At 36.6% G+C, this 15,396-nt stretch overlaps 1 protein-coding gene and 1 non-coding gene across 2 annotated transcripts in view; both read right to left on the bottom strand.

Moving 5' to 3' along the window:
- The window catches only part of RALGAPA2 (Ral GTPase activating protein catalytic subunit alpha 2), a 342,879-nt gene that overhangs the window by 91,163 nt on the left and 236,320 nt on the right, over positions 1–15,396 (bottom strand). The window contains exons 37-38 of the mRNA XM_049774320.1: positions 14,918–15,076; positions 2,959–3,086 (exon numbers count right to left, since the gene is read on the bottom strand). Of these exons, the coding sequence (XP_049630277.1) occupies positions 2,959–3,086; positions 14,918–15,076 (287 nt within the window). The remainder of the gene's footprint in view (positions 1–2,958; positions 3,087–14,917; positions 15,077–15,396) is intronic.
- Positions 982–1,088, bottom strand: LOC126013064 (U6 spliceosomal RNA). The gene has a single exon (XR_007497398.1). It is a non-coding gene; the product is annotated as a U6 spliceosomal RNA (small nuclear RNA).

The following is a 15,396-nucleotide window of genomic DNA, read 5'->3' as shown; positions in this document are numbered from 1 at the left end:
CCTAATAGTCAGAGGTCTTTGAGCATACAATTGGTAGCACACTACCTCTAAAGGAAAAAAAAGGAAAGTATAACATACAGAATGTTACACTATTTAGTTATAAGAAATGATGAAATCTTGCATTTCACTAAAATTCTGATGATCTGGAAGGTGCCACATTAAAACAACTTGATAAACAGAAAATGGACAGACACTAGATAGACAACTCTCTGTTTAGTTGCTTTAAAGAATTGCCCAGGAAGTATACAACAACATCTTTATGCCTGCCTTGCCCTGTCCATTTGAGGCCCAAGCCTGGCATCTACAAATATGAGTCCACACTGATTCACAAATGTTAAAAGACACTCATGATGAGAATGTGTTAAGATGAGGATTACTTAGGTTAATCATTGGTTTTCAAAATTCAGATCTAAGAGATTTATCTCAGGAAGAAGCAAATTCCAGGTATTAACTGTGAGGCAAATTAGTTTCGACTACGAACAGGATGTCTCAGTAAAATGTTAAGAGAGAAACTAATTATTAATAACTTAGGTACATAACTTTATGCATATTTTTAAAAATCAGTAATTTTTAAAGAAAAGTATTTTAAAAACCTCACTTTACCCCATATTTTAAAGTTTTACTTTTTATATCTCTGGTTCTGGTCATAATATTGGCTATTTTATAGACAGAAATGAAAGAAGGCACTAGTTAAGGTATTAAAAAATCTTTTTGACATTGAGAACATCTCTATAAAATTATAATAGCTCATTTCTTGTTTTAAATAATTTTCTTGCATAGCAATAGTAAGATATGACAAAATAAAAACACTTAGAAATGTCATGATGATGTACCTAAAATTTGTCACTTTTCCTTTCCTAATTTTTATATAAAGTTGTCCTCTGAGATGTCATGCTGATGATTTTATAAGTTATTCTAGTATTAAGCATATTACTAACAGTTACTCTAGCTGGCATCCATATTATTAGAAATCAATTTTTTTTAAATATGGAACGCTTCACAAATTTGCATGTCATCCTTATGCAGGGACCATGCTAATCTTCTCTATACCGTTCCAATTTTAGTATATGTGCTGCCGAAGCGAGCACTACAAATCAATTTTTAAAGTAAAACTTGCCAGGAGTAATTTTTGAGCACAGAGCCAGGAGTAAGAAGTAAATGCCACTGAGTATGGTCCCAAAACCAAAACAAACCAACAAACAAACAAAAAACAAATTAAAAACAAAAGTAAAACTGAATTCTTTTCTTTGAAATAAAAAACTCACTTTCCTTAAATTTGATTTTTCTGATACCATATTAAGTCTAATTTAAGAAAGCAAGAAGTGCAGCAAGGTGACAAAGCATAAGGCTTGTAATGACGTAACTGGAAAAGGTGATATGACAGAGAATCATGATAAATTTATAACAAAACAATGTTCTTATTTGCAAATGATTTTTCTTGACTTCATGTGACATACTTGACTGAGGAGTGCTAAAGTCATACAGATGACATGCAAATGAACACTTTAATTGCTGAACAACTTTCTCATTTGATCCAAGAGCCTCCCCCCTTTTTTTGATAGCATGTGCAATAAAAACTTCACACTAAAGGGTGAACTGGCACCAGCTAGCTGACTATTGGTCAACACTGCTGTGGAAATCAGTGCATAGTTCTATGTCCACAACATGCCCCACGCCTGGACAAAGTGCAAGGGAGCAAGCTGAAGGAAATAATGCAGCTCTATCCCCTGGGGAGGGACCAGATGGGATCTAATAGCTCTTTTCTACTACTAATTTCTATGATAATTCCAAGTTGCCACATGGCATATGTATTTATTTTTAATCTAAAGACAGAATATTGGTCAACGAAGTGACCAGGATTTTAATGAAAGAAAATTTTCACCAACTGTATCTATTCATGCGTCTCACTTTTCACTCACCCTTCACCCTCACCTTCTCATACTATCACTTCTTAGAAGTATGTCTAGAGTAGCCAAACATATTACGTTCACAGTAATTAGTAGCCACAAAGAGATCTCAAGTTTTATTAGTAGGTTAGACACTTTCCTTGCACCAATTCATAAAGTCACTTAACTTCTTTTTTCTTAGGTAAAATTTCCAATCTTTTTCTGAGATAGTGCTTACATTTAAAAATTATAGCGCTTGCAACTCATACCTGAGAAAAAGTACAATTGACATTTCCATTTTAAGAAAGAAAAATTAGACATCAGAGAAGAAAATCTTAATAATTTGGGAAAATGACCAATGTATTCTTCTCATTCTTATTGATATGTCCTAATCTGATTTCACGGAGGCTCTTCCATCAGGGAAACTAGATACAATCAAATCCAACTTCTCCCTCTATGACACCTTGGGAACACTATCTGCACTTGTTAAGTAGCCTCTACACATTTTAAAATTTGTTGCTGTCCCTTCAGAACTATTGCTTTCCAGTAGGCACAAATAGCTCAACAATTTCTTTCACATAATACAACGCAACAAAGATTGATAGATAAATAAGAAAACCCAGTATGGGAAACATTCCTGAGGAGATAAAAACTCTAGCCACCATGAAATGAGAGTGACTTAGGGACATACACCTTTTGAAAGTCACAGCTTTTTATCATAAGTGTATGGGATATATTTGGCCAATGGAAAAGAAAAATGAAAAGATACTGTAAATAAACAATCCAGATGACTTCTCTGTATAAATTATATAATTAAAAATACACAGATGTATGCAATCAAATTGTACAATAAGCTCTTCTTAAATGTTATGCTGCAAAAAATTACTGTTTAATCTGAAAAAATAAAAAAATTAATGGTATAAAAATCATAATCTTCTATTTTCCAAGTTTCAAACAACTTACACTTCCCTTTTCAACCCCATTATTATTCTACTTACATCTGAAGCAGAGCTACTAGATGTCTGATCTTGGGGATGGATGGTGAATAAGTCATATAGTTAAAAAAAGATACAAGCTCTGGTAGAGTGGGATGAGGCACTTCACGGCCCTGCTGGCATTGATGCATGTGGCACAGATAAGGCTTGGCAAGAGTTTCCCACTCACTATGGCGCCATCAAACAGAGGTCCAAAAAAAGGAACCTGTTGATTTAAAACAGAAATACCTTTATTTGTCAAATTATCAATAAAAGTCAAACTAAATATAATGACAACAGTTGACTTATGGGCAACATCAACATGAGTGATGATCATACAGGCTATGATGCCCACAGAGCAGAAACCGAATTTAGCCTAACACATAGGTTGAAAGATTTCAAATAATTTAAAACAAAATTATTTCCCAATTTTTCTCTACTAACCACAGTTAAGCGAAAACTCTCAAGACAAGTTGTCCCCAGGTTATATTTAATTTTATAGTCTTTTATAAGAATTACATACCAAGTGCCTACCTGATATGAATTATACATGGTAATGCACACCTATAATTGTACATACTTTAAAAACCAGTTTTGGAACCGGCAACATTTTTTTTGTTGTTTGTTTTTGGGCCACACTCAGTGACACTCAGGGGTTACTCCTGCTATGTACTCAGAAATCGCTATTGGCTTGGGGACCATATAGGATGCTGGTGGATCGAACCATGGTCCATGCTGGGTCAGCCGCATGCAAGGCAAACGCCCTATTGCTGAGCCATCACTCTGGAACTGGCAACATTTTTTACATAAATTCTGATGTATATAAACTCTTAATAGAGATGATTATCCTTGTTAACAATGACAAGATTCTAGTTACAATCTCCCTGCTTCTTCAACCTCTGCTTCCAAGATACTGCACTAGAATTTCTACCATCTGCTTCCTTAATAAAGACTAAGGTTTCCTTGAAATAGCAGAACCCATTTCTACATGGTGAACAACATGCCTTTGAAATATTTTCTTGACACCAAATGTGTTTTTTGATAACATATATCAAACTTACAATTACATGTAATTTTTCCTTAATACAGTTACTTATTAAAATAACTTTAAAGAATAAGTAAGACTACAGATTTCAACAACACACTAGAAAATTCAGACTACTGATGACATAAAAAATACTCTAACCAATAATTGCAGAAGACAAATTCTTTTTTTATATTTTAATTTTTTATTTTTAATTATGTGAACAATGATGCAAAGAAAGAGGACAAGGTAAAGTTACAGTGGAAGGACAATCACCCAAAAACAGAGTTCTCAGAAGAAATCCCCCTGCTGACACCTTTAAACTTACAAAGAAAGATAAAACAGAACCCATGTACAATTACTTTGTCCCTCAGACCCCAGATTGTAGTACATTATAAAATTTCTTAGCGGTACACAAAGCAATCTAAAGCCATAAATTTTATGCAACTCCTTAAACTTGAAGACATAGTAGTTTTTTACATTTCCATGCACATGCATATTAGTTTAAGTTAACCTTAAAAGTTTAAGTGGTTATTTTTTTGTTTTTTTGGTTTAGAGTCAAAGGAGCACAGTAAAAATGGTGTTAGAGTGGCAATTATCATTTGCATAGGCCCACCAAAGTATGGGGGACATGGAAAGGAAAAGCCTTGGCCTAAATACAAGGAGACCCTACCCCTGAAGTTTTCTGACATAAGACGAATTCTAGGCTCCAGGCAAACTAGTTTGTTCAATCCAAGTCATTGTCTGAGGTACCAATATAGTTTTATTTTTCACACAGTCTCTGTTGTTGGTATCATGTTTCTGTATTGAAGATCCTGAAATCCATATATCCTACACTGAAGTCAGGATGGTGCAGAGCGTCCTCTAATTTCAACTCACAATTAAAGGGCAATGCAGAAAGTCCTGTCCAGTATACAGGTCGTTGTTGTTGTTTAAGTCTTCTCAGTGTTAAGGGAAGATTCTTTTGAGTAGATCGATGTCAGAGCAGCAGTAGGGTCTTCCCAGGTAGAGGATTGCTTCCAGATGATGTCATAGACAACTTTGGATGTTTCATAGATGGCTTTCCTGGCTCAGGGGTGAATGGAGAATGCCCAAACCTCTGAGGTCATCATGTCAATGTTCAGGGTGTACGGTCCCATTGCACTACAAGATTTGTGTGTTCCTATCTTTATTACATAAGAACTTATTTGTATGTATAGTATTTTCCATTTTAATGTGCCTATGCAAACAAAGAATAATGCCACGTGGCGTTATCAGCACATAAGGGGGCCGCAAGAACTAGTCCAACAAACCCTGTGACTTGGTTCAAACATAAGCATTAAACTGAGGCACTCTTTCACCAAAATTCCTTATTGAACAGTTTACAAAGAGAAGAAAAAATAAAAAGTGGGGAAAATAGGGGACGGGTGGTGGCGCTAGAGGTAAGGTGCCTGCCTTGCCTTCGCTAGCCTAGGACGGACCGTGGTTCGATCCCCCGGTGTCCCATATGGTCCCCCAAGCCAGGAGCGACTTCTGAGCACATAGCCAGGAGTAAACCCTGAGCGTTACCGGGTGTGGCCCAAAAACCAAAAAAAAAAAAAAAATAAAAGTGGGGAAAATAAACTAACTTAAGACAGTGGACATAATTGTCACCATTTAAGGGGATATTCAATAATAGTTATAGTGGTTGAGGGAATATATCTACAATATTCAAAGGAGATATGCATGTTCCTTTTATGTCATTAGAAATAGTCGGGTGCTGAATCCTGAACACCATTTTGGTCTGTGATTTAGCCTTCTGGAGTCTGCAAAATGACTCCCTGCAGTTCAATATAGGGAAATGCATTTGAGTGGGAACTAATCAGAAACCTAGTATGGTAGCAAACATAGTTACACAATGAAAGAAGGAAGAGGACAAATTCTTTTTAAGTGTTCATCTTCAAAATTTGACCATATTCTAGCTAAAGAATAAAAATATAGCCTGTGGGGCCTGAGACTGAGTACCTTTTTAAATGTCATGCAAACTAAGAATGACTTTTAATTCTTATGTGTTTTTTGTTTGCATGTCACATCTGGCAGTGTTCAGGGTTAATTTCTGGCTCTGTGTTCAGGGATCACTCCTTGGCAATGTTTAGGGGACCATACGTAGTGCTGGGGATTAAATGGGGGTCAACCTAGTGCAAGGCAAGTACTTTAATACCTGTACTATCTCTCCAGCCTAAACATTATTTTACTTTTCAGTTTTTATTTTTGGTGGGGGGCACACTGGGTTTATTAGTTATACACTTAGAAATTACTCCCAGCTAGGAGATAAGTTCTAAGTAAGAACTACCAGATGAAGTCCTTAAACCAAATCAAACCAAACCAAGCCAAACCAAAAAAGGAACTTAGGTTAGAGAGATAGCACAGCAGGTAAGGCACTAGTTCTGTATCCAGTTAATTTGGGTTGATCCTGAGCACAACTTACAGTCACTTAAGCACCACCAGGAGTGGTTCCCCTAAACCAGGGGTCTCAAACTCAATTTACCTGGGGGCCGCAGGAGGCAAAGTCAGGGTGATCCTTGAGTGCAAAGTCAGTAGCCCTGAACATTGGGGGGTGTGACCCAAACAACTAAAACAAACAAAAAAAAAGATTCCTCTAGGGCAGGGCCACAAAATGTTGTAAGGAGGGCCGCAAAAGGCTTGTGGGCCGCGAGTTTTAGATCCCTGCCCTAAACACAGAGCCAGGAGTAAGCCACAAACATTACCAAAATAAAAAGAATAAAGATACATATTTTGCAATCATATACTTTTTGACTAAAGGATGTGTTAAATGGAAAGAAAGCACAAACTTAGAAAAACATCTGGCCAAATAATTTTCTCTTTATCAGATCTGGGTTCAAGCTAAGGCACTTTGACATCCATGTTCTTTTGGCTAGGTAATATGAAAACAAAGTACTAATACTAAGGTTGATGTTGTAATACTGTTTGAACATGACCATACCAGGATATGCTCCATGGCTAGAGCAAGGACAGTTTGTATTTTGCAATATAGGAAATATCCCTGAAATCTACATTTGGTTTGTAAGAACTTAACTTTCAAGGACTTAGTTGAGAAATCTTGATGCTGGATATTGAGTCGCTAAGTAATCATGAGTTCTATTTCCAGATATTTCAGCTTCTGGAATTAGAACGCCATCCTCTATGGGCCTACTAAGAAACCAATGAAGCAATTTCTAATTTATAATCCTTTATAAACTGGAGGTACATGTTTATAACAAAGATATAGCCATGATATTTATTTTTATTATTTATTTATTTTGGTTTTTGGGTCACACCCGGCAGTGCTCAGGGATTCCTCCTGGCTCTATTCTCAAAAATCGCTCTGGCAGGCTCGGGGGACCATATGGGATGCCAGGATTTGAATCAGCATCCTTCTGCATGCAAGGCCAACACCCTACCTCCATGCTATCTCTTCAGCCCCTATTATTTATTTATTTTTATTTAATTGATATTTTGACTCACCCAGTAGTGTTCAGGGGCTGCTCCTAATTCTATGTTCAGGAATTTTTCCTTGTGGTACTTGGGGAACTATGTGGTATTAGGGATCAAACAAGGGTCAGAAGCATACAAGGCAAGTGATTTAATACCTGTAATATCATTCTAGCCATTAGCCAGCTTTTTGCCATAGATTTATTATGCAAGTGAGTGACTTATTAAAAGATCCATACTTTTTTTTTTTGTATATTTGGGTCACACCCAGGGGCACTCAGTAGTTATTCAGAAATCACTCCTGGCATGGGGCCATATGGGATGTGGGGATTTGAACCACTGTCATCCTGGATTGGCTGCATGCAAGGCAAATGCCCTACCACTGTGCTATCTCTCCAGCCCCAAGATCTTAAAGTTCTTGCCTTAAGATTCTTAAATTTTTTAAGTTCTTAAAGTTTTTGCTCTGAATCATGTACAAAATGTAGAAAACAAAACTAAACCCTGCTCAAGGATTGGGAGGATTAACATCATTAAAATGGCAATACTTCCCAAAGCATTGTACAATGTACAATGCAATCTCTCTAAGGATATCCATGATATTTTTCAAAGAAGTAGAACAAATACTTCTGAAATTCACTATATACACCCAAGAGTAACTAAAAAAATCGTGGGAGAAAGAAGATACCCTAGGAACACAAAAACACAATACAAAAATGCCCATGCACTCCTATGTTCATTGCAGCACTATTACAATAGCCAGAAAATGGAAGCAACCCAGGTGCCCAACAATAGATGAGTGGCTAAAGAAACTGTGGTATACCTACACAATGGAATACTATGTATCTGTTAGAAAATAAATGAAGTCATGAATTTCGCTTATACATGAATGGAAATGGAGAGTTTTATGCTGAGTGATATGAGTCAGAGGGAGAGGGATAAACATAGAATAATCTCAATATATTGTCATTCAATATAGTGAAAATAAAGATGAAAATCACAAGGACCATTCCATGGTAGGTAGATTGCCACAAAGAGTGGAGAGTGCAGTTAGAATAGAGGAGGTCAAATATGGAAAGAACATTCATGGCACCCCTTCACTTGCAGTAGTACAATCACAGTGTCAAAGAAGAAAACGGGGGTGAGGGTAGCGATAGAGTGAGAGGCAGAGTGAGAGTACCAGAGAGAGAGACAGAGAGAAGTAAAATGCCTATCCTAGAGGCAGGAAGGAGAGTGTGGTTGGGAGGGAAGATAGCACAAGAGGGATGAGAGGGAAACTGTTGACACTGATGGTGGGAAAGGCTCACTGGTGAATGCTATAATACATTGTATGACTGCAACTCAATCATGAACAACTTTATCTACGGGGGAAAAAAAACCCTGTATATTACTTGTAACCATGGCATTTAAATAATAAAAAAAAAATCTCTAGTAAGTACTGCAGCCAGAATATCCACTAGCACCACAGCTGAAAAGTGTTATCAGTTATGCACAATTTGTGCAAATAATGTGCAATTGGTACTCTCAGAGAGCACCACAGCTTGTGTGAGACTCCACCCAAGTGGATGTGCGATTCCCTCCTTCACTGCAAAACAAAAGAAAGGAAAAGGTAGAAAGAGAACTGAATGAAAAATGGCTTAGTAAGCTTAGGCTATCTTTTTGAAATCAGTGAAAATAAATTTAAACTCTATACTGCAGAGCTTGAGCTAAGGAATTTTTGCATATTGAAAGACTCCTTTGGGAACAATTATGTCATCTCTATAAATGTCATGTTCTCTCTAGGAGAAAGTATATGCCAACCAGCCATCAGATAATGGGTTAATATTCAAAATATACAAGCACCAATAGAATTCCACAATAAATAATTTGAGAAAAATAATTGAGAAAGATAAAACTTCCTCAAAGAAGAAATACAAATGGTAAAAGACACAGGAAAAATATTCTGTATCACTAATCATTAGAGAAATTCAAATCAAAACAACTATGAGACATAAACTCATACCACAGAGACTGGCATATATGAAAAAGGACCACAACAACCTGTGTTTGCATGGATGTGTGGAAAAAGAAATCCTCATTCATGGATGGTAGGAATTAGTAAGCCTTCTAATAAAAACAGTATGTGTATTTCTCAAGTAAAGAAAAAAACATGCCCCAGCAAGCTGCAAATAGAAAACAATATTTCAAAGATTTCTCTGAACAAGAGAAATAAAGTAAAGTCTTTGTTACCTATGGAATTTCTTTAATTATGAGTGTCAATAAATTACAGGGGAATTTGACTTAACATAATATCTGCAGATGGTAGCTGTATTTTTAGAGTTTTCAATTTAATAATTTGAACAAAATACAGCGACTAATTTAAAAAATTCTGGTTATTCAGTATTTACTTTTCAATAAAATAATTCATTATATAGTCAAAGTTAACTGACTTTCACTGAAAATTTGAGGGGTTATTTTGGGGAGTGGAGGAGTGTGTAAGCCACACCTTATAGTGCTCAGGGGTTACTCCTGCCATGGTAGTTAGAAATTATTCCTGTAATATCACTGAGGAATCATATGGAATGCTGGGGATCAAACTCCAGGTTGACCCTGTACAGGGGTCTCAAACTCGCGGCCCGCGGGCCGTTTGCGGCCCTCCGTACAGCACTTTGTGGCCCTGCCCTAGAGGAATCTTGTTTTGTTTTGTTTTGTTTTAGTTGTTTGGGTCACACCCCCCAATGTTCAAGGCTTACTACTGACTTTGCACTCAAGGATCACCCTGACTTTGCCCCCTGCGGCCCCCAGATAAATTGAGTTTGAGACCCCTGCTGTACAAGGTACAGGCCCTACTGTGTATTATTGCTGTATTATTTTAGTATATTGCTATTTTTAAAAGTGTAGCATTAATCTCAAAACTGTTTCCTTGGGATTGAGGTAAGTATATTTGAAATAAAAAGAAGTAAGTTGTGCAACCGTGCTGCAGTCCAACACATCCCCTCTAAACTTAGGCCAAACACAGGGGCCAGTATTGGCTCCTCTTGGTCTCATTTGTGATAATTTTCTGTGATTTCTGATTTCTTCAACATTTCCTCCAGCATTTCTGGGCTCTTGCTTTAGAGGAGTCTTCAGCTATATGTCACCTTGAGGAAAACCTTCCTACCCCAATAGGTAGGTGCTAAGCCTGCAAGAGAGCCAGATACTGCCTCAACACAAGCCTGGTAAATTGAGTCAACTTAGAGAAAAGAGGAAAAAGGAGAAAGAAGAGGATTAAAAAAGAGCCCAGTATCTTAAAAGGACATTTAGATTACCAAAGGCTGCTGGTTCCCCAACCTCAATGAAACATTTATGGAAGTTGAGTTTTAAAGAGACTAAGAAACCTACCCATGCCATCTAGACACTAGAAAGTTGAGATTCATTGCTGCACATGCTTTCCTACCTCTACTTCTAATAAGTAATCAGCTCAGCATTCCTTTTCTGCCTGATGATCACACCCTGATCTACTGGAGCTGAGCTGAAGTAGACTTCTGAGCAGATTTGTATGTCTTTCCTTTATAAATCCAACATACTGGTGGAGGAGCTGAGGACAAACTACTCAAGTTCCATTCACTCTCATCTGCTTGTAGTCAGGGCTGGTGAATCTACAGGATGTCAGTCAACAGGCTAGGGTTAAATATGTCACACACAAAAATGTACAGTAACATCACATAAAAGCAAGTGTCTAGAACAGCAATATTATTTTCTTCAGCAACATGGGCATTTGTTACTCTATGGAGGTTTTATCAATCACTTTTCAAAAGAACAGATTGGGCATTTGAATCAAGTTTTTAAGTCACTTAGATTCTGTTCTATGTGCAAACCATCCCTGACTGCCAACTTATTAATAAAAGTAAGAAAAAGAAAACTCAGAAACCTTACAAAAGCATGTTTATTCCCCATGATCAAAGACCATTGGGTCAATATTTGTAAAGAGACTTATTTTAAAAATAATCTACCAAGAAAATGATACTGTTAGGCACAATGATGCTTCTTTTCCTTTATTTTTTAAAGTCCAATAAAAAACTCACAAAGTGAACAGACTCTCTCAGATGTGAGGGTTTTATGTACTCACAGAAGCACACCCCCAATTCTTCAACATACCCTTTCGCAAATGCTGTGTATTATTAAGAGGAGGCGGATTCTTTCAGGCACATAATTTGTATATTTAAGGGAGGTGTATGGAATAAAAAAGAGAAATATGTTAAAATTTCAAAGGACTTGGAAGCAATGCTGCCTGTGAGCTTGTATTACAAATAGCCCACATTATTACATACGCTATTAATGAGGCTGAGTGAATGAAAGTACAATTTGAATATGCATGACTCTATCCAATGAGCAGGACTTTTGTGTCCTGAGGAGGTTGTTTTTATTCTCTCCTAAAAAAAGGGGGGATTAAAATTATTCTTAGAAAAGTGTGGCTGCCCAAAGATCAGTAAAATAAATGTATTTAGACTAGCATGGCACAGTACATTCACATGAAATATACAAAAAGAATCGCTTTGACTGGAGCCTCTGAAACTTGAACATAACCCTTCTTCCCAAAAGGAATATTCCTCCACTTCAAGCAGCTGTTGTTATAATTTTTAAGCAAAAATAATGACTTCGATGGCAATCCATAAGAGTAAGGTTAAATAAACCTTTTGAGTGCAAAGCCTTTACTTCCATCGTAAGAAACACTAGTTAAAAGACTGGGGAATGGGTAAATTATTGCACCAAATGGCTAAGAATTAATCTCTGCTGACTAGCTGCAATCTAACGAGGCGTCTGTGTCCCAGGGAGCCCGCAGCATGTCCCTGGCGGTATGTGCAGTGTGTCGAGTCTGCGTGGCACCCTTTGTCCTCGCTCACAGGCGGCCTTTCCCCTCATTGTCCATAATATCCTCATGCATCTGGGACGCGTGGAATGCATTCATACTAACAGACTTACCATTGTTTTCGTTCAGAAGCTTTGTTGAGCAAAGACTGCATCACGGTTACTGATAATTATATTGCTTAATTAATCAAGACAAAAAAAATTTGCAAATCATTGCCCGGTTGCCAAGCAGGGAGATAAAAAATGACAACAATACAAGCTGAAGCAATATAACAAAAGTAACAGCTATCTGATCAGAAATTCTTATATAATGAAGCTATTAATGCTAAATCGGTTAATGTTAACATTGCTCCAGGTGTCTCTACTTAGATGCAAACAAAAAGGCTAACATTATGGATATAAAAGGCCAAATGTTGCCATGGATTCTGTAACCTGATAGAGAGGACAGCCTTTTCATTTGATTAGGGAATGCAATTTAAATACCAGGGACTGAAGCCAAACAAACAGACTTTCCCTCCACAAGCCTCTTGCATTCACCCTGGGGTCAGTGCTTGGTGAACAAAAGGTCAGGCACACTTGCCCTGGAAATGTCTGGATTAATTTTATTACATTGTAATGGTTTGTACTTTAAATGTAGGGATAACACTAAATTTCCAGTTGCCATTATTCACTCCCTTTAGGCTTTTAAAAAAGAAATGGTTAGAAGAAAAGATTTCTTTTTGCCAAAATTGATGGCCAGAATTTATAAATCTCACTCACATTAGAAAGATATTTAAAGATACCTTAATTCTTGTTTTACACATTATATGTAAGTTCTTTTTTTCAGGACTTTGACATTATAAAGTGAAGTGAAATGCTGTATTATTTTTTATTATGACAAAAATAAGGGCAACATTTTTAGGACATTATGTGACAGTTTAGAGGGTCATGCTGAAATGAAATAATACGGCAAGTTAATTCATATTAAATACTGAAGAAACAATTTCCAGTTTTGATAGCTATAGGTACTAAATTAATTGTTTTTTCAATATTAAGCATTTTAAATTTAATTGTTAAAGTTTTGCGCTGCATGGACAAATATATACTTTTAGTACTAAGAACCATTTTCTTACACACAAGTGAAAATTTTATATATATATGTATATTTTATATACAGAAACCTGAAGAAATATTTATTTCATTTATTTATTTGTTATTGGTGCCACACCTAGCAATGCTTGGGGGTTACCTGGATCTGCACTCAGAGTAGTGTTTGGGGGACTATATGTGATGTCAGGGATCAAAACCAGGACAATTACCCTATATGCTATACTATCTTTCTAGTTCCAGACCTGAACAGGTATTTATGAAAATAAAAAACTTTTGATGTCTTTGTTTCTTGATACCAAAGAAACAGAAGAGAACTACCCTCTGTCAGGCATCTTACCATAAGTCAGAGAATTCATGTTAAATCTGGGATTCATTAATTTGTTGTTATGGCATTAGTGCAATACCATGATGATGATAGTGAATTCAAGTTTGAAAATCAATGATAATAAAGTACTTTTCAGTTCTTAGCTCATTTAGCATTACAATTTTAATACTTTTTTTTTGGGGGGGGGGGAGTTTGGGTCACACCTGGTGATGCTCAGGAGTTATTCCTAGCTATGTGCTCAGAAATCACTCCTGGCTTGGGGGACCATGTGGGATGCTGGGGATCGAACTAAGGTCTATCCTGGGTCAGGCATATGCAAAGCAAGCACCCTACCACTGTGCTACTGCTCTGGCCCCAACTTTAATACGTTATGGTAAGTAAAAAAAATCCAGTTAGTCTGCTACCTATTTTAAAGCTTAAAAATAGGTCATATTTAAAATTTTAGAGAAGGTCCTATGTGCCCGTCAACTCAGATATTTATTATGTGAGAGTTCAGAAACAAATAGTAGTTAGGATGGAATCATTTGGTTCCTTGAAGAGACTAATGGGTAATGAAAATTAAGACTATTACCTAATATCACAGGAAACACAGGAAGCCACTTTTTTTTTGAGATGTGACTTAATATACCCACTATTCAATTAAAATGCTTAAAAAAACTTTCTGGTAATAAGACACTCAAGAAGGTACTGCTAACCTACCACTAAAGGCATGGCAGGGATCGAAACCACAGCCAATTTACTACACAGCACACATCCATTGGATTGTTCCAACCATTCCCATGATCAATACTAATTGACATGGCTGAATAGATTTCTGTGACAAGGTGCTTCAATTGTTAAAGATCATCATATGGGCTGTGTTAGAGGTCAGCCTCTTTATGGATATGCCTTCAGTCCTTCCTGACTGACCTCCTTCAACAACAGGCAAGGTAGAATTCTATATACTCACAGTCCTCTATAAAATGTGAGATGCAACATGGGAATTCATTCAACTCTTAGTGTTAATGTGACCCAGAATTAACATTACATATTTTTTAAAATTTACTTCAAATGTATTGAATGTACTTCAATGCACTTAGAAATCCTATATTTTCAATGTAATTTTGAGCAAAGCTAAGTAACACAATAAGACATTCCAAGATCATAACTAAATTTTCATTGAAAATTTCAATTCATATCTCCCTTTTCTGTAGCACTAGTAAGACAGATACATGTAACACATTTACCCATTTACCAGCTGGCAAAAAAAAAAGTCCCCTTTAACATATGTTTCTCATTGTTTTTCTGTAACAGCAATTCATGGCAAATGTGCTATGAATCTGAGTAGCAACATGATAAAACATACCTCAGGTTTCTTTGTTATCGCGATAAAAAACATGTGATTCTTCATTGGGTAAATAATGATTGAGACGTCTCCAAAGGCTGTGGGGATAATACCCCTGCGGTAGTCCCTGGAGTGCTCCGACCAGACAATGTGGACCTCATCATTCCCCAGGTGACGAAGCTGCAATGGCAAATTGGCTCTTTATTAATCAGAGTGATAACAGCAGTTTATGAGGGGTCGTGGCTAACAAATTGAATTATAATACACAGAGGCAAAAAATATTTCTCCAACTAAAAGAGATTGCTGCACCAAAGTCTTTTATAAGACTCTTAGAAAAAGTGCAAAGGCATAAAAATGTGGCTGTGAAACACACTGGGAACAAGTAATCCATACAGCACTGCAGGTACATTATGGCAAAATGGAGCTAACATGTCTTTAAGAATTTTTTAAATCAAATTTATTTCTGCATTTGTACTTTATCCTATAGATTGCTGACTTTT

Source organism: Suncus etruscus, chromosome 6 (genome assembly GCF_024139225.1).
Source record: "Suncus etruscus isolate mSunEtr1 chromosome 6, mSunEtr1.pri.cur, whole genome shotgun sequence".
Lineage (NCBI taxonomy): Eukaryota > Metazoa > Chordata > Mammalia > Eulipotyphla > Soricidae > Suncus > Suncus etruscus.
Note: the sequence above shows the minus strand (reverse complement) of the source record. Positions and strands in the feature narration are given on the sequence as shown.